General features: G+C 40.7%; 1 protein-coding gene and 1 long non-coding RNA gene across 2 annotated transcripts in view; one reads left to right on the top strand and one right to left on the bottom strand.

Moving 5' to 3' along the window:
• The window catches only part of GRTP1 (growth hormone regulated TBC protein 1), a 36,357-nt gene extending 24,695 nt beyond the window's left edge, over positions 1-11,662 (bottom strand). Inside the window, exons 1-3 of the mRNA XM_048327645.1 lie at positions 11,551-11,662; positions 9,908-10,059; positions 3,845-4,003 (exon numbers count right to left, since the gene is read on the bottom strand). Coding sequence (XP_048183602.1) covers positions 3,845-4,003; positions 9,908-10,059; positions 11,551-11,588 — 349 coding nt within the window. The 5' untranslated portion in view covers positions 11,589-11,662. The remainder of the gene's footprint in view (positions 1-3,844; positions 4,004-9,907; positions 10,060-11,550) is intronic.
• Positions 11,663-16,222: 4,560 nt separating this feature from the next.
• LOC125321815 lies at positions 16,223-20,052 on the top strand. Its single transcript, XR_007201698.1, has 2 exons — positions 16,223-16,311; positions 18,979-20,052. It is a non-coding gene; the product is annotated as an uncharacterized LOC125321815 (long non-coding RNA).
• Positions 20,053-20,748: the final 696 nt, after the last annotated feature.

Here is a 20,748-nt window from a genome sequence, read left to right as displayed (position 1 = left end):
AAAGTTCAAGCTTTCCCCTGCAACACCTGGAACTATAAATTATTTTGGAGGCTTGGGGGGTTTGCTTGTTTTAAGTTAAGGCCAAGTTTGTTATTAACTAAAGTCAGAAAAATTGAGCCTGACAACCCCCACTAACAAGTAACAGCTCAAGAGCTTTCAGCAATCAAGAAAGCCAACAGAGTTAGGGTTTTTTACAATATTGCCACTGTATAAATCCGAAAAGCACGTGCATAAATTCCAGTCCCCTTCATCCCCAAAAGATGACACTAGAATTAGAGAAATTGCAGGAAAGAATGGCAGCAAGGAAGACCACAGATACAAAATGGCTACCATATATAGCACAGACCCAGGTGGATTAGAGCTCCTTAGTTTGGAGGGAGATGCTTAACAGCATTGAGACAGCACAAATCTGCAAAATCATAAGCAAAGTAAACAACATGAAAAAGGAGCAACCAGAAGGGTTTTTGTGAATTTTTTCCCATCCAGCATTATTAGGTACAAACATGCAGCATATGTCTTGGCAACTCTCCAAACCTCAGATGACTGGAGACTAGGAAAAACATTCTGAGGAAGTCCTCCAGTTCCCCCTTTAGCTGTTCTGATAGACGAAAGACCAGATGAGGCAGCAGTTTGAATATGACCTGATAGGGCTCCTCTTACAGAGAGCCACAAGAGCTGGCACTGCTCTTCCCCTTCCTCTCGAATGGTTAAATGCTTTAAACTCACCTGAAAATTCCCAACTTCCACTAACAGTTTAACATTCAGAGAAGCTTCTTAGTACTTTGATAGTAAAATATTCCCTGTCTCCAGTGAAATGACAATGACCATTGTTTGAATTACTTTTCTGAACCCATCATAAACTCAATTAAGATCCTACAACCACCATCCAATCCTCAGTCAGATCCTTATGCCAGCTGTCACACGGCACAGCACAGGCTCTGGGACTGACTGATAAAGATCAAACCCTGGGTTTCACAGCACCTACAACTCCTCCTCATGAAATACAAGAGTGTAAGCACGGATTAGCTGCATGTACGTGCCTGAGGACTTGCAGGCATACTCCAAAATTCAATGGCCAGCCTAAGGGGAGCTTACTCCAAGGAAGCTACAACTTATACTCCAGTCTTTCCGTACCCAGCATGTAGCCTCTGCATTAGGAGGACAGCCACTTTTTATCTTACATCATCATTTGTGCTACTAAACTTGACTATAATAGGGCATGAAAAACAAAGTGTAGTCGGAATGCATGCCCTTCTAAATGTGTACGTAAACTAAGACACGAAAATTTAGAGACCTGGATTCTTTAAGCTCTTTTTTTAATGGTTAGAGTAAGAAGCCTGTTCTCTCCGACATTTTTCTTAAAAAAAAAGTTCAAACCACAAATAGCATATTAAATAAAGTCAGCAATAAAGTTCATCAGTTCAGAATCAGGAAATTAAAGGGCAAAAATGGTGAAAGAACAGATTACAGATTTAATTAGCTGAAAGACTTCTGTTGCTATTACTAGTCAGATTTTTCTTTAAAGATTAGACCATTTCTTGACACAATCTACCTGCCCTTTTTAACCTGATTATACCCATTAAAGACTTTCCCATATGAAAAAAAGTTCCATACTTAAAAATTGTTTGCAGCTTCTGGGCATGTAAAAGAAACAGGACACAGAGACTCATACACATTTTAAATTGAATTTGAAATAAAGTCTTTGGTTGGCCTTGTCCTCCTGCCCCTCCCCCTGGAAAAAAGAAAAAAGTGTGATTGCTGTTCTCTTGTTTATAAACCCCAGCATTGTGCTGGGCTGTAACTTTACAGCTAGACTGTGGCAATGAACACAGCACAGTTGCCTGAAAATTCTGGAAACTGCAAACATGAAAGCAACAGTAGTACGATTCCACATCTTACCTTGGTCTACTATTAAAAAAAACTACAGTAATGGGAAAACAACACTTGAAAAAACATAATGAAAGGCACCAATTCACACTGAAAGAGTCCTCAGCCAAAGCCCACTATAAAATGTGCAGTGAACAGGAGCACGAGTTCATTAAACACACTAACCACAAAGTTTACATTCACCTTAAGTACTTTGTTCCTTTCATCTCTCCTACGGCCACACTAGTTCTTCCTTTCTGAAGGAAAATCTACCATTGGAGTGTCTGAGGTCTTAAATTCATTTTTTCCCCTCCAATAAAGTCTTCCAAGCCATTCTTCTTTTCCCTCACTTGCTCCATGTTAATTTTCTCTTCTACAGTTTTCCAATCAATGCAGTAGCCCTTCCAAAACTTTATTTCGTCCATAGTTCACAAAGAGATCTTTATCATTACCCAGTATTTTTCCTTCCCCCAGAAAAATATTTTTATTTCATTTTAACCTGTGTGGAAAGCCACCTACTGATCCTTCATGTCTTTGTCTAGTACTGGAAAAAAGTTGTTTTCAACTCTTGCAGAAATTTTATCCCAGTTGAATAGTTTGATGCTTCTCCAGACCCTTACCAAGGCAGGCTTTAGAAAGTCATCTTACTAGCTCCCTCTTTATTCATAGTAAGAGCTCTACTGTTTCAAGTTCTGAGCAGGATATAAGCCTGCAGATTTCTGGCTAGTCTCCATATTCATAGGAACATGAAGTTAATGCTCCAACACACCTTACTAAGGCATGTAGTCCCAAAAGCCCAAAGTCCCAAAAGCCCATAGTCCCATGTAGTCCCAAAAGTACTGCTGTTGAGGGGAAAGGCAAAGAAGAAACTCTGCATAAGCCAAGTGTTTAGATGCTTATTCAACTCGAATAAAAATCTATAAAGCCTAAACTTTAGGTACCTGAGTTTTTTGCAAGAGGAAAAAGACAACCTACCTTTCTAACCAAATAACCTCAGCATTGTTCCAGAGCAGAGCCCAACCTCTTGACTTTTTAATTGAGCAATTCAGCCAATATCAGCTTCACCACAAAGGCTCTGCTGTTGCAGGTTTCAGGACAAGTATCAGTTACACCAAACTCCTACTTGTTTGTCCTCACCTACTGCCTCTTTTTTCTCCCAGTGGGCCAGCCCAAGGTCTCACTGCCCTTATACCCTGTCATCAGTATTGACCACTGATCAATGCTCACAGAAAGCACACATGAAAATGGATCAGTAGAGGAGGGGTACACTTCTCCCAGGGATTTACATTTAGTGTTTAATATTTCATGCATCAAGTGGATTCCCCCACCTGTCAGTTTAGCAAATTCCTTTTTAAACCAGTTCATACTTCTAAACTCTGCAGCACAGTAACAAGTGCCACAACTCTTCTAAACCTGCAGCACGGCACATTTCATTTAGTGTCCTTGGTTCTTATGTTACAAGAAACAAATAACAATTGTTCCTCATTCACCATCTTCGCACCATTTATAATTCATATAAATCTATCAACAGCTCTTTCTTAGCAGTCTTTTTACTCAACCTGAAATCCTAGCATACTTCACCTGCCTCATATAGACCTCTATACCACATCTTCAACCACCCCTGCTGCTTCTCCAGTGGCCTGTGGGACAGAACTAAGGAGAAACAGACTCAAAGGTAGGTGTCATGGCTCAAAGATACAACTCTTCACTTAGATGACACTATAATGTTTTCTAGTTTATTCCTTCTCAAATAATTTCTCATCTTTCTTAAAAACATTCCTTAATGCTTTTAACCACATGATGAACCTGGAAAGATCTGTGCTGTTGAAGAGCTTACGACTAATCCAATTTAAGTGTTAATTCAGCACTTAAACCACTACTACAGAAATACTAAGTTTTCCATGACATAACTTTATCTCTAACACTTAAGGACATAGGATGGATAAATACAGATAAACAGCATTATCAAGAGAATAACCTGTTTTGATTGCTTCAAGCAGCTTGTCATTCTTCTCTCCTTCAAGCAGTCTCTGGTAATACCCAGGGTTTTGTTCCATGTTGGCTTGGGCCCCACTCACAATCATCCAGATCAATGCACGGTGTTCATTGGGGATGCCTTTCCTGATATATCTCTTCACTGCAAGACAAGAAGTTTGGTTTTGCTTGTTCATTTTTTAAATAAATGAAAAATATCCAGCTGTATAACTCTTTTTTAAATGAGCAACCTAAAGTTAAGAAGTCATAGGAAAACTCTTGACTAGAGATTGTTTTCTCTCCTATGCTACCATTTAGGATAAGCATTTACTTCTCAGCCGCATAGTATATTTTAGATTCACTCCGAAGTTCTTGTCATTCAGACTCCCCGCCAGATCTCCAGACTCAGGTTTTACTCCGTCCTCACTTCCCTTGTTAGAATTTTGAATCCTTTCCTCTTCTTCTGCCTTTCTGGATGGAGATACGAACAGCAAAGCTCCCCCTTGATCTTTGTCCTTTTTCATTCAGATAAGCACTGACTTGACTTTTCCTACATCACCAGTGGCCTCTGACATGATGGCTCTGCCCATTCAGCTCTAACATCAATGGCCATGTTAACATAACCCTAGGGCTTCAGCTTAGCACCTGACCACTGAAATACAGCAGAAACCGAGGAATATTAAATACGTGCCTCCTATCTAAATGAGCCCTGGAAGAACTGGAGATGTGAGCGAACAGCAGATGATTTTTCCCTAGAATAACCGGGGAAGTCTTTTCCAATCTAAAGTAGCTCTTATCCCCTGCATAATTTTCATCATTAGGGTGTGCTTTATGGTTTTTTTTAAGCAGATGATTCAGTGTAAATAACTATGATGCAAGATTACAGGAAGAAGCATCAGGCTACTGGCAATGAAAGCAGCTTCCTCCTGGGAATGGTATGAAAAATATTAATAAGGAGTCAATGCTGTTTATGGGTATATAATCCTAAATCAGCTTACCTTTCCTGACCCAAAAAGACAGCTGAATGTTTGAGATTCTTCTCCTTTTTTGGGGGGAGAAGAAAATGACAAATGAAACAGACATTTCTTACTAAATGAATCAGGTTGTATCAATAAAAGCATCAACTTCTCCTCTCTACATTTTATGGGACTCAAATCCAAGTGGAGAATTTTATTCCACCCACACACTACCACACACAATATCACTACCTAGCCAGGTTTTATTCAATCACATAGTTCTGTAATAAATACTGCCTAAATTAAAGGCCTTAAAAACAGCAGAGTGAAGCAAGGTTGTACAACTCAGCCAGGCACCTTCTAAATACATTCCACCTAATTAGAACTGCTATCCTTTAGGACCCAAAGCTGCTTCCCCAGCATCACCCAACATAAACATGCACATATAATGACTATTTCACCCACCTAAAATCTGGTGTTTTCTCTCAAAGAAACATATTTGTAATAAATACCTGGTCTTTAGAGTACAGTTTTTGTTTCACTTTTCAATGAGGATTTATACTACAGGCTACAGTCTCTACAGTTCTAGCTCTAAAGCACCTTAATTACAATCTTCTTTTAGACTGGAAATAATTTACTTGTTTCCATGGTGGTTTAATAATCCCCGCTTCATCTTTTTTACGAAGTTTTGAACTCTAATGCTCAAGAAATCCTATAAATTGACATAGCAAATACAGGAATGAGCATCAAGAACCAGTCCCATTTAGGTTAACAAGAGACACTCAGATGAGCCTAGAAACAAACTTACTGGCTAAAATACTGGATTATCATATTTTAACACATAATCCAAATGGTATTTTTTTCTGGAACAATTTTAAATTCTGGAAGCATAGCCAACATCGATATCCAACAATACACATTAAATCCAAGAGAAGCATGGACAAGCCTTTGACAGTGGCAAAAGGGGAAAGCAGCCTGCAGCACAGCACACACTCATCATTCCTCAGTGTCATCATTTGCATGGCAATTGACAGCCAGGGGCTTGTATCACCCCAAGTGACTACTGACCCAGCTCTCTCATTCCCTGAGGAATGCAAAAGCCCTTTACATTGTGCTTTTTCTCCTGACACCATTAATAATACTTGCATTCAGAAGCAGCAAAGTAGTTTTGAAAAGAAGGACAGTCGCAATTTAATACATATCACTTATATATATATATATACATAGATACAGATATATCTTCTATACACAGAATTGTGTTCATACAAATATGTATGTATAGGCTCTCTTCCACATTATCCTTGGGAACGAAGAAACCCACAACAACAGTTGACACTGCAGAATATCCTCCCACTGTAACATCTAAGAAGCTTTCCCAGATGAAGCCAGATCATGCATGGGTCTCCACCCACACATCCAATGCCAGTTGCTTGACCTCAAAAGTAGAACTGTTGAATACCCCCAAGCCCCGAGTAAAATTCTAGAACATACATAGGTAAGAAATATCTTTATGTAAAATTTTTGCCTCTGTTCATTAACAAAATATTAAACATCAATTTTCATGAAACCCTCCCCCACTCTTAATAATTCAATTTCCTCTGACACTTACTGCCAGTTTCACAAGTTTAGAGTCACACTTTATGAATGTGTTTTCCTTGTTACAAGAAAAAACAGCTACTTGATAGGGTAGGAGTCTAAAAGTGATGATAAATACCCAAAGTAACTTCAAGAGAAAAGTATGAAGAAAATAACATTTTTCTAATACTGTACACTACTTATAGTAACAAGATGTAAAAACAAGTCACTTAAACCTGCCTGTCCTTGTTTGATGGTAGAATATGAGAATTTTGGAGACATGCTTCAAGATAAGTGTTGTATTACCTTTTTCCCCCATTAACATTGTTTCACTCTACATCATAGACTCAGTTTATGTAGCAAAAAAAAAGCCAAAACCACCAATATTTAAAATAAAAAATTATCTCATCTTAAAAATATTAGAAGAGCGTGATTTTGAGAAGCATCTGCACTTTTACTTTTTCAGTTACTAACAATTACTGTTGAATGTTGAGGAAATAGGAAATAAACTTGGGCCCTAGAAGAAAAATTCTACAAAAGAGCTGCAAACAGCATACGAGGAACTGAAAGCTTTATTTCATGAATATATAACAGAAGAAACAGAGCAGATCAGTGCTGTAAATGTTCAAGTTCCAGTCAAACTGACTTTCCGTCCACTAAGCCCTGGGCTGGAACAGAAGTGCCCCTGTTATAACTATTGTTTAATAAATTTACTTTTCCCTTTCACTGTATTTTATCAAAGACCAGAAAGTGTCTTCTGCTACTGGTCACTTTTGACAAATTCACTAAGAGCCAAATTGTTTTGTGTAGCATGAGTTTGGTCAGAATTAGGATACTTTGAGCAATTATGTCAGACAGTTTGTTGCCCACCTGTAAACAAAACAGAGCAGAAACCTGTATTTTGGTCCCATAAAGACAGAGCTGAATGAAGCAAGGAAAAAAATTAAGAGGATCTCAATAGTGGCAGAGGGAGAAGGAGAGAGAAAGAAGGCAAGTGACAAACAGTGACTATAAACTCTCATGTGCAGCGGAAACAAGGTGAAGATAAGGGTAGGGGGAGAAACAAAATAGCAGAAAAATAACAAAAAGGAAGAGACTGGAGAATGAGTGAAAGGAACTGACATCCAAAAGCCCCATGACCCACCCTGCCAGCAGGCTGCAATACAGAACAACAGGATACACTGCTTAATTACCATTATTAAAATGTAGTCTAATTATTTTTCTTTATAGTGGAACAGAATTACATCCATTCAAACCACCCTGGATATGAGGCAAACTCAGTAGCATGCGAACATGCCACATTTCCAAACTGGAAAATTAACACAAGTCATCACTTCTTCCTGTTTGCCTGGGCAGGAATTATGAGCTTCTCTGTGTGTAGACAAATGGGTGTGGAACTACTGAGCTATCACACATACACTGCCTCTCACATGTCTACTCACAGCAGGACACACAACAGTGGTTTCACAGCTACTGCGTTCGGGGGGGTAAGAGGCAGTTCTAGCTTATGGCAGAGCCAGCAGCCCTGAGCAAAGCTTCATAGCAATGAAGTCAGGTCCTGGAGGAGGGAAATTCAGTGGATAACCTGCAGAGCTTCTGCTATTTGCCTGCAAGGAAATCACTGCATAATCATCTTGCAGGATAAAGCACACACCTGCTTACACAATTCCATGTGCATGTCACAGACTTCAATCTTAATAACGATATGAGAAGGAAAGTATTTAAAAATCAGTAATTGCACAGGTTAACTTTTCACTCTCCGCCTCTGAGGTATCAGCTGAGGATAATGCAGGAAGCTTTTTGTAACAACTCTGGATCTACACTAAGACTACATTTCCTCAGTATTAGTTATTCCTGTCACTCTCCCTGGAATTACATGTATATGTGAGAATCCATAGCCTACAAATCCAAGTATCTTTAGCAAAAGTCAGTAATGTCAAAGATGAGGCACCAGCCCACAAGGACTTGCGCAGTCCAGAGCCATTGCCTGTGTCCCCTCAGTGGATTTATAGAATCCCAGTTTTCACAAAGAGCAGCCTGCTGGAGACAATTAAAGTCACGTTAAAGGCTGCTGCCATTATGTGCCCAGTAGGGCAGCATGACCATTGATTCTGAAGCCTGGTGGACAAGTTGAGATATTTGGTCAAAGTTTTGGCTCCAAAATAAGACCAAAGGCATTCACACTTTTAGTACAATCACAGTAACACTCTGTTTCTAAAATGCTAGAACTGGGAACACAAAGAAAGAGAAATGAAATGAACACACAGAAATTGCTAAAAGCTGCCAATGTTACCACTCACACATTAAGAGAAGGATATGAATTGAAACTGAGATTATTTTTCCACAACTAGAAGACTAAGTTCTGCAGAATCTCAAAATCCTCACCAATTCAAAATGGCACAAAGTTATCACTACATTCAAACTTGACACCCCAAACAAAAGCATCTTTACAGCTCAAGCCTACATTTCCTGGAATTTCTCACCATTGAAATAGACATCTGTACACAAAATACACTGTTATATTTAAAATGTCTCACTAGTTATCATCCCATTTCTGGTGCCAAGGGAAAAAAAAAACAACAACCCCACAACAACAAAACCATCAGAATCACCAGCCAAAGTCTGCACCTGGAGCACAGCTCTGAATACTTCAGCTGTGTTACAGTCAATGTCTGATTAACGTTTGCTTAATTTCACTCACTTTTTCTTTAACATACGTACAGACAACTCTGCCCAACTCCAAAAGACACCCAAAGAGAAAGCAACCTGAATATCACCATTAAGAGCAAACAGGAAAATTTAGATGCTTATTTGAAAACATAACCCAGGGAGAGAGTGGGAGGAAACCCCACCCTTTAGTTTCACAGGATTCCCTGACACCTTCTGACTCTCTCTCTGTATTTCCACCTGTATCTCTTGCAAGATAAAACATTGCTAGAGGTTTTCATGCTCTTTGAAGCAGACATTAACACTTCCATCAGCATGGATACAGTGTTGCATCAGTCCCTGCATAAATCTTACTTTCTTCGCTTCCTCAGGCATTCATCGTCAGTTCTTAGTACACACCTTTTTAGCTGCATGCTCAATGTCATTTTACAAAAGAAGGATAAGGAGAGCTGCAAAATCTCAGCAGCCTAAGAACTGTCAAAGAGACAGCAACTGAGAACCCTAACATCCTGATCCCTGGGGTTCAAGACAGCATCTTCTACATAATCTCATGTCTTTTTAAAGAGAGTACAGAGTACAATACAGCAAACAGCTGCAAAACGGTATCTTGCAGTGCCAGTGGCCATAATATCTGGGTTACAGATGTAACAAGATATTAATGTGCTGAAGAAGGATTACTCCTTTGGAAGGTTTAAATCAAATCCCTCTAACAACAGCATACTTGCTTATGCACTATTACTGTTTATACTACTGGTTTTCATTTGAAGACAGAAATAGCATTCAACATTCAAAAACACAAACCCACTGAATACCATTTCTGTTGATCCCAACATAATGCACATTTACCTATAAAAAGACATGAAGCTCACCTTTTAAACTCTTCTGTATACTGTTATTCCCCTTTAGGAGCTTGGACCATTTTATTGCTCTTCTAGTGAGTACCACTAGGTATCTGGAAAAGAATGCTTCATAGGATGCATAATCAAAGTCTTCTGGCCTTTCAAACCCATATGGATCAACCCTGCAAAATAAAAAAAGAATTCCTGTAATAATGTTTCTACATACCTACAGCTGGAGAAAAAAAAAAAGGCAAGTATGCTTTAAATAACTTCCAGTTGCTATTTCTAAAAGCAGCTCAAGACTCCCTCCTCCCAACGAAAACCTACTTTACACAAACTGTTACACTCCATTTAGCATTTAAACTTACTGTTTAAGTAAATTAATTTAAACATGCACTGTTCAGTCAGTTTTACAGATTTCACTGTTTTTTTAAGTACAGAGTTTGTGGAGCAAAGGACCCATTGAGTGCAAAACTGACACAAAATTATGGCCACATAAAAGTCTGGGAGGTATTTTTCACCACAATACAGGCAAACAGTTGAAAAGTATAAGGTATGGCACAAAAGTTCGAATATGACTTGAACTCTCTTTCCACACAGTTCTGTGCACAAAAATGACAACAGAAAGTACAAGTGTAACAGGTTACAAAGATTATTTTTTAAATAGGTAATTTCTGAAATTATCTTCATGAAAATATACAACTTGGAAAAAGACAAATCCTTGTGTCAATCCACCTTCTTCATATGTAGTACCAAAATGCTTATTTTATTATCTTTTACAGTTGTTCAATGTTCAGCACATTATCTCAGGCAGCACAATACTGACAGAGTATCAGAACTGAATGGCTGATTTTGTTTTAACATATCAACTCACCTTGATAAATTATATTTATGGCAACTTCCCAGGGTGCTCTATACCTGCCAATTACCACCTGAGTACAGGACATTAATGGGCTTCACAGAAGTTAAACAGGGAGAGGGATCTGTCCAGTCAGACAAGGTTTCAAGATAGACTTGAGGGTTTAACTTCCCAAAACACTGCCTGTTTCATTCATGGTGAAGGAATTTGGCCACGGAGCAGCACTGGAACAGCCTTGGGAAAACTGGCTCACGGGAGCGTCACAGGTAGAAAAGCATGAATCAGATGAGGAACAATTAAATATTCAGACCTCAGATTGTTACTACATTGTTGGCTGCTTAGAAGAGTCACCTTAATATTCAGGTACTCCTCAAATCTGACACAAAAACCAAAGGTGTAAAAAGCACCGAGACCCCCGACACAGATTGCTCTGAAGACACAGAACATGAAAACACACACATACAAAAAACCCCCTCACACGTCCATGAACACACATCTCTTATTTACGACTGCGACTGCCCAGGCAGCAAGTACAGATTAATTTCATGCTCCACTCCATTCCTAAGGTAGAAAGGGAAAACAAAGAGTGAGGACGCAGAGTTTCAGGGAAGCCACCTTCCCCGGCTGCCCTCGGGCAGGGAAGGTTGCGGCGGCCGCTCGGTGCCCTCAGCCACCAGCCGCGCCTGGGCCGGTCCGTGGGGCTTCCCCCGGCCGCAGCACCCCGGCAGGGCCGGCTCCGAGTGCTCGGGGAGGCACAGCTCGCCCTCCCTGCACGGCTGGCGCGGTCCGAGCCCAGCCCTGTCGGCAGCCCTACCTGTACGCCCAGTCCCGCCCGTCCTCTCGCCTCGCCATCGGCCACCCCGCTGGCGCCCGGCGGGCGGGCGCTCCCCAGGCCGAGCAGCGCCGCGGCCGCAGCCCCGCGCGGAGCTCCGGCTCCCCAGCTCAACTCTCAGCCGCCCTGCGAGGGGCGGGGGCGGCCGCCGGGCCCGCCCCGTGCCCGGGCCGCCACCGAGCCGGGCAGGGCAGGGCAGGGCAGCTCCGCGCCCGCGGGGCCGGGCCGCCTCCCCTGGCCGGCCGGCCCGTCAGGGAGAGGCGCGTCTGCTGCCGATCGCGATTTAGATTTGTGTATTTCACATTTCGCTCACATCTTGGAGAAAACAAATACAAATGTTTCAGCACGAGGGAAATGTCTCACTAATACAGGGGGAGAGTGATTTCAGGTACAGCTCTTCAAACCGAAGGAATTTCCCCATAACCACGAAGAAGAGGTGGTTGCGTTATTATTTATGGGGTTTTCCCCCAAATCGTCACAATCTTCTTTTTAATTTCCTAAAATTATTCATTACTGTCAGAATCACAGAATATTCTGAGTTGAAATGGACCCTCAAGGATCATCAAAGCCCAGCTCCTGACCCTGCAGAGGACACCCCAAGGGTCACACCAAGTGCCCGAGAGCATTGTCCAAATGCTACTTGAACTCTGTCAGGCTTGGTGCTGTGACCGCTTCCCTGGGCAGCCTGTTCCAGTGCCCAACCACCCTCTGGGGGAAGAACCTTTTTCTAATACACTGCAATATTGCCAGCTTTAGCTCCTGCTGATTAGTTTTCACCATAAACTAACATTCATTTAGATATTATTTAAATAATAAATGGCAGATTGTAAAAAAATGTGGATTAATAATACACAAAATTATACCCAAAAAAATTGGCTTCCCCATTTCCAGAATCCACCTCTAAAATTAGCCCACTGTTCTTCATCTTTAGAGGTCTCGAAAAAAGCCTGAAGCCCACAAGGACTCAGCCCTACCTGACTGCCAGCAGCTTAATTCATAACACACTGCAAAACAGAAGGGAGAGTGCAAAATTATATCCCTGCTTGTCCTTTTTCGAATCAAGTTCTGACTTTGCACCCAGCAAAGTGCTTGGAAAATTACAGCTACTGCTTGGGAAACATTATCTTGTTCAGCCAGCAAGTAAGAGCTGCTGCAGACAACAGATGGGATTTCACAAGGGAGATCAACAGTTGCTCCAGCACACTCTTCAAGAAAGCTACCTCCCCTCTGCGGGATCACAGGCAGTCACCCACACAGAAACGTAAAAGTAGTTCGGCTCCAATGGCAAGGAAAAAAAATAAAGAGGTTTGTACTTGATTTGATTGCCATTGCAGTGCTGTGAAAATTTGTGATTGTTCAGCAAAATATAACTATTACGTTTTTGTGCGCTGGGGGAGGGAATGCTGTGCTTCACCGCTCATAGGGCTTCTCCTGCAGGAGCAGGGTCCTGCCCGAATTACTGTGCGGCATCACGAACGCGCTCGGGTACTGGCAGAACTGGAGCGTGATTGCAGCCCAGCCCGGGGAGAGCCGGCCGGGGCCCGTGCCAAGCTGCGCTTGACTCGCCGCCAGCGTTGCCTTGGCAGAGCGTAGGCAGAGGCACGCTCAGCAAACAGCTCTGCCCCAGCGAGATGGTCACAGTCTCACAGAAAATCCTTGGCAGAGGTGTGAATAGGAGGCAATGTTGTCCCACGGAAGAAAAGAAGGAAGCCTCAGTTAGGCAGAATATCGTCTTCTCCTCTAAATTTTGAAGCCACAGGCTTTTTAGGTAACAGAGTTACACTTCATCTGTCAACATCAGGCTCTTAAGTGCATATGCCCTTCAAAATGGATCCATCAAAAATTCCCTGCAAACAGCAGATTGTTTCTGTGATTAATTAAGGTACATCTGCAGTGCATCAAGGGTAGCCTTGTCTATAGCACAGTGTACTTTTACTCAAGCCTCAAATGTTATGAACAGTTTCTGTTGCCTTAACACAAACACAACTGTGTGGGTGATTCAGGTTTATGCCTGTTACACACAAAAGCTCCCATTAAGAATGCTTAGGTTATTAATTGATCAATAGAAATAATTCCTAAATTTCAGCACAATAATTGGATCCCTATATTTTGTCTGATAATATGAGCTAGCTCACTGTCTGGCAAGAGATAATACCTTGGTTGTCCTTACCAGGGTATCAATGCTGCTCTCTTCTGGGCAGATGATACCAGGTTGCTTTTAAAGGCATTCAAAGAAACTAATGCACAACCCCTCAAATCTGAAAACTGCATGTGCTTGGTGGGGTGATCAGCAGAAAAGGATACTATTTACTTTTGATCCTTTACTTCTGAAGGAGCTGGTGACAGTGGCAGAGTGCAAAAGGGCAGGCTTGGTTAACGTTCAGACCAGTGAAGCTCACAGCCTTCCTATCTGCCACCTGGTGCAAAAGGAAATATACTTTATATAACTTCTCCCACACCCCATTTTTTCATCTGAACCTTATCCCTGAAGTTTTTATGTTATGGTGAATATGTTTGGTAGAAATTCTCATTGTTCTGCTGCCAGAGTAAGTCCTTAAAATAGTGACTTCCCTTTAAGGGTAGGCATTTAGATGTGCTCCCTGCAAAGGCAGATGGAGACAGCAGATGAATGTTTCACAGGCTGAGACGTTCAAAGCTTTGCTTTTCTCATATCCTGCATTTTAAGTGAGCAAGGCTTCTCTGCTTGTGTTTGCAGAGCAGTTGCTAAATAACAATACCAGGATGATTATGGGGAATTATAAGGTAGAATGGAGTTGTGAGCTGTAAAACCTGCCTGCAGAGGCACATGGCAGCACAAAGGAGCCCATGGTGGCACAGAGAGGCTTGTCTCCACCAGACCCTGGGGGGAGGAGGTGTCACAGGGCAGACACCTACAGAGAGGAGCCTGCCGGGAACTGACGGATGGATGGGTGAACAGTGAGTGATCATCCCATAGAAGGACACTGAGAAAGTGTGCTGCTGATGTGGCACCATGGGATAGGTCACACCATATAAAGAAATAACTGTGCCTTAGAAAAGTGTGTAAAACCAACTCACTCCTTTGAATAAATGATTCAGATTCCCTGCCGGTCTGGGTCAGTCATTCAATCGCCGACAGATGATTCTCAGCCTTATCAGGAATTAGTCTGGAGTGGCTTTATGCTTCCTAAGGCTGTGAAATGTGTGCTACATCACCCACGTTTGGTGTATCAGCAGTGCTGAAATGTGGTCCAGCTCCTCACTTAACATCCCACAGCCACTGTTACTTTTAAGGCCAGACAGGGAGAAGGGGCATCAGGAGAAATTCCCTAATAATATTTGTGCTGGAAGTATTTTTTGACTGCCTGTGGGGACCATAAGGATTCTTTATCCATCCAAGAATGGAAGAAATATATCTATTATTTTATATATCAGAAATGTGTCTGGTGTTTTTTCCCCTGAGGTTCTTTTTTGCTGGCTTCAGGGAGGCCAAAGAATATAAATTGTTAGGGGAAAGAAAAGCACTATAAGACCAAGAAACAATAAGGTGTGAATATAAGTGTACATGGATATAGTGTGCCTAATATTTTTGAAACAGGATGGGTGAATCTGCTCATAAGAAATACCAGTGAGAAACACCATTTCCAGCAAAGGTAGCAGCTCTGCTTTTTCAGATCCAGACAGGAGTTTAAACTTTTTAAAAAACCTTAACTTCTCACAAAATGGTTTAATAGCCCCTGTTTAAAAAATAAGAAAGCAGCAGCATTGGAGAAGAGATAAAAAGATAGTTCTCACTACTGACTGGGTGCTGTGGTATCCTAAGTAAGGGATGAAATTCCCATAGCATACGTGGCTTCCCTAGCTCATCTGATTTTCCATACAGCCACTCACCTTTGTGTCTGTACTTAGTTAACCACACCACACAAGAGTACTCTGCTTCCTTGGAACTCTACTCTGCATCATTTGGCTTGAGCTACTTTCCCGTGACCTGAAGTGAATCTACTGCTCCATACTTGGGGAAAACAGTTAAGGTGAAGTAAATTTGGCAGTACAGAATATGCAGTAAGAAGTAAACATACACTTATGTATAAATATGTATCTATATGTCACTGCTTGTCTATATTCTAACCTAGACATAATGTGCTCCAGGACCAGACAACTCATCCAGCTAATGAAGTTGAGGAATGCAACCATCATATCCAGACACCTTTACTTCCTGTTACAACCAGCTACCTACCAAGTTTAGTCAATCCTTACCTACATATGGATTAAGGCTCTCAATCCATAATGAAATGTAATGAAATGCTGAACTTGCTCCATGTTTTTGTCCCAGAAAATTGCATCATGCTTACATAATTGTTGTCTGCAGGCCTGATTAAACCTGTTCATGTGAACTGTTCCATCAGCATTCACTGAACTTCAGAATAGGCTACACAGCAAGGATAGAAATGTACTTAAAAAACTTAATTTCCACTATTCCCTAAAGGCTTCACAGCTTAATGTCTATGAAGGTTACTAGCTGCTAGGACAAGTTACATCCACGTGTAGTCTGGGAACTGCCAGTATTTTGATTATTCTTGGTATGACTGTGGCCCCAGGAGTCAAAGCATACTGATAAGAGCATCTATAAAAAGGAGCTCTACAGCTTGCTGCATAGCACTGCAGCTGCCTAGAGAATCAACATTACCCATGTAAACCTCTGCAGAGAGGTTTCTGCACTCAGCTGCCATCCTCCAGCTGCGTCAGAAAAGAAGGCTCAAGGCTGTAAGTGACAATACTGGAAACAGCAGGGGCAGAGAACTTATATGGTAGTGCCTTTGGTGTGAAAAACACAGCAAAATTATATGTCAAAAGTGATATGGGAAAGGTACGTGAACATTACTAGCAGGAAGTAGTCCTAAGGCAGGGACAGGGATGTCCTTAGGAAAAAGGTCAGTAGCTATCACAGATCAGCAACCCAATGGTGTGGAATTGAGTAGAGCAGGAGAGAAGCTCATGAATCTACCTTAGGTTAATCTGCAACTCTGTAAAAAGTGTTTGTTTTTCAACTGACAAAGTGAAGTATTTTCTACATGGCTTTGTTCTGTTTGTTTTGTTTTTCCTTATCTACTTGAATGATCATGAGGGGTATGATGAAAGCCCTTTAAATCATGCTGATGATGTTTACCTTCCTGGCTGCATGAGTACAAGGCTTATAACTGAACTTTGAAATTTCGTAGGGAGAGATGACAGACAAGATTGGAGATTATTAACTCCTTACTTGTCCCATCTCCTTTTCTTTCTTGTCCCCAGTTGTGAAGGTATTCTGCCTAGCAAATCTGGTAGCTCAAATATCTACTGATTAGGGATGGGCTTTAACTTGGATGTTCTCTGTCTGTCTACTATGATTTCATGTTTGGTCCTAGTTGAGAAAAGTTGAGGCAAACCTTCTCCTGGCATTTGATTGCTTCTGCATTAGGATTTCTCTGCAAGGACTCTCATTCCAGTTGTCTCAAGTAGTATCCTAATCTGTAAGAAATGGAGTTATCATTGCAGGTCTTTAAATACAGTATTTGCATGTAAATACATAGTATTAGCTGTGAAGAACATTATCTGTTTCACTTAGTTGTCTGTATGCAGTAAGGAGTTTCTCTAAAACTAATGCATTATGTAAAAATATTCTTAAAGTAACGACATGATTTGGTGTAAAGAGAAGAAGGTATATCTACCCACTCAGGAACAGACATCTGTTTCACACATGGAATAAGGATGAGTTTTGTAGGAGCGCAGATGTGAAGTTTCAGTAATTAAATACTATTTTATAATGCATACATACAGGGGTACTGAGTTTAAATCAGATCAGCAAATTCCCTTCTTGTGAGTTCCAAGCCTTGGAGTGCAGAAGGTAACGTGCTCCCAAGGAGGTTGTTCTTCACCATAGTTTTCTGCATGTTTATTCCCTACACATTTTTCAAACTCACAGCCTGAAAGAAAAAGAATAAGTTTTGTGAAAACCTAAAACTGGCTTTGACAGCAAGAGTGAGTGAAGCTTCTTGGAACCACAAGGTTATAGCAACAACCATCGGTACAGATGTGCCTCAGTATTTACATGGGATCTGGATATCAGCTGAAGTATCATGTTTTTAAATTCCTTTGGAAGGGAAGAAACTTTGATTGCAACATCTAGGATCAAATTCTGACTTTCTTCTGGCTTACTTTGTCAGGTTACAAATTATATCGCAAGACTAATACTGGAGGAAAAATGTCATTCTCATTTTGTGTTAAGCTGCATATAAATGTTCCTAGTACTATCACAAACTGGTACATAGTCAAAATTGAAATAATTTAATTTTCCTTTTTCATATTTCAGGTATTTCTGACACTGTTCTTTCCCATCTCAGAGTAACCACATTGACGAGGGAAGCATAACATTGAAAAACAGCAGCAACATTTTTGTATTTCCATGGTTTGCTGCATAATTAGATACAAAAATAGTGTGTTCTCAGTCAGCTGTTTGATCCTTTTTTCCATTCAAAGTGTAGCTCTTTTGTCAACAAAACACCAGTTTGTTTTTTTCAACTGAGAAATTTTATTTTAGCTGTGTATGAATTAAAGAAAATGATAGAACTTAATTTGCTGTAATTATTCAGGGAGCCATAGCAATCATTGAGTGTGACAGTGCTGCACATTTGTATTGCTTCTGCAAGAAGTACTATTTTGGTGTTTTCTTATTTCTCAAAAACATATTTTTCAAAAATTTTCTGCTCAGAAACTCCTATTGTCTTATTTTTATAATTTCCTTTTACATGACATCTTGCCACTGCCAGTCCTCCCTGAGCAGTTGCTAATTTTCTGAACACAGTCAAGTAAGCTTTATGATAATTATTATCTTTCCTGATCTATGCAAAGTAATTTTTTATATGGTTGCAAAAGCACAATTGTTCTTTTATTAGATGTTGATGGAACATTGTTGATGAAAAATTGCCTGTAGTTATAATCCATGTGTAGATGTAAATCAACTCACCAAAATACATAAGTAATACTTAGAATTGACCATAAGAGTTGTGGACATGCCTTGTAGGGGCCCTGATTCTCTGCCACACTCAGTTACAGTTTAGGACATGATATCTACGTGTGATGAAACCATCTAGAATTCTAAAGAATGACTGTATAAGCAATTCCAGCTACAATTCTCTTAACTACTATGTCCTCTCTCAGACACAGGTTTTTGTATTTTGAAGGCAGCATAAACGCCCTGTAAAAAAGTTTGTTGAGAATTACAGACTTGGAGAATTTAATGTTTCTTTATGTGTGGGCAACAGATTAGTTTGTATAAATGATACACTTTTCAACAAAGAAAGGTCAGATTCAATCCCACAGAAGTCAACAGAATGGGCTGAGTGTTCTTCATGCCTCTTAATAATTTCAGTTCTTTGTTTCATCCTGTTCTAGCCCCTGGGGTTCAAGCAGCTGTGGCAGTCGAGGATCAGAGAGAGTGTAAGAATCACCCAAGAAGAGATGATTCTCCTCCAGTGTGAAAATCTGTCACTCAGGCCTTCACTCAAGAAAAAAGGTAGTTTCTCTCTCCAGCTCCAGTGCCCAGCTCTGAAACCCACCTAACTCTTGGAGCCTTCCAAGGCACAACACAGAGTTGCTGATCCAGAAGAAACAGTGCTGGGAAGATCTAGCACTCCTCCTAGCCAGAAATACCCAGTCTGTGCTTGAAGGAACGAACTGGCTCTCATAAAATGTATTATATGTGGCTGCTCTATCTCTCATGTGGCATTTCTTTGCGTGTGTAACAAAAAATAGAGGCGGCAGCTGTACATTAAAGCGGGGGCTGTTCATTAAAGCAGGTCAAATTGCAAATGTGAAGTTATAGTCACAGTTTTACTTTGCATCTGAGTAGTAAGGGAAATTAAACATGAAGGAGCTGCAAGTAGAACAAAAGCAAGTTCAGCCTTCCATCTGGTACACAAAACCTTCTGGTGCATTGGATATTGTGCAGAACAATGCAGAATTTCCCCCCTGCACATCACAGGATCAATTATTGCTCACAGCAAAGTTGCAAGTCTAGCACCCATATGCAAGATGAGAATCAAATGGTTGGATACCAGGAACAGGGACACCTTGCCGAGAACTTCCTTAGATTCACTCAGTGCTTTAGAAAAGAAAAAAAAAGAAGAAAAAAAAAGGAAAAAAAAGAGGGGACTCTTGGAAGTCCTCTTCTGGGGAGGACTCAGCTTTCCAAGTGCACACAGTATTCATGAGCATGACAAACACTGGTGGTTCTTTTGATTGCACTGGCTGTATTTTAGAGTACTGCTGTGTGGTTACTACAAGGGGTGGTCAGAGTTCACAGTGTAGGTTCTAGCATGAAACAAATGCAGGATTAACAAGGTGTTGTATTTCCCACAGCAGTGATATTATGTCCCTGACAATACTTTTCATATTCCCAGGAGAGAAAGCTAAAGCTGATCCTTGCAGTCAAGCTCATGTAGTGATAATAAACAGTACTTAAAAACCTCTCAGTTGTTGTCGAGGGTCCTCACAAAGGATCATTTGTAATGAAACAAAAGACAGCTCTAGTGGACTGATTTCCGGGAAGAAGTAACAGTTAGGTAACACTTATGTAAGAATCAATGTCTGGCCTTAGCTTTTCAATGGTCTGATTTGCTGCTCCAGCACCCTTCAGTACCTTTTGTAAATACATCCTCCTGTGCAGTTACTGGCTTTTGCAACTTGCACTCCCCTGACTCACAGAGCTACTTTCAATTGTCTGAGTCCAGGCTGCATTTAACATTTCTTGCTAAACAATTTTGAAAACCAGTGGAGTAACATCAAATAATATTTGAGAAATTTGCAGCAGATGATTGCAAGGAGCAAAGCTGTGAATGATGAAATACTATAAAAAGGACATGCAAGATGCTTATCTTGTCACTTCCATTTTACCACTTACCTTTAATTAAACTGAGAAACAAAGGCATGTTGGATCTCCTCCCTGAACATACATACTGCAATACAGTAATTGAGTTGATGGTCTGTACTATTAAAGATTAGTAAAAGTAGTTTAGAAGAAGGTGAGACAAAATCTGTCTTTGACAAATGTGAGGAGAGATGACACAGGACACCACAGAGAATCACTGCATCAGGGTTTTTGCAGCTCTAATTTGAACATGACTATTTTTAGAAGACCTGTTGTACATACCAACAACACTAATG

Source organism: Corvus hawaiiensis, chromosome 2 (assembly GCF_020740725.1).
Source record: "Corvus hawaiiensis isolate bCorHaw1 chromosome 2, bCorHaw1.pri.cur, whole genome shotgun sequence".
NCBI classification, from domain to species: Eukaryota; Metazoa; Chordata; class Aves; order Passeriformes; family Corvidae; genus Corvus; species Corvus hawaiiensis.
The sequence above is the reverse complement of the archived record's forward strand: the minus strand, read 5'-3'. Positions and strand labels throughout refer to the sequence as shown.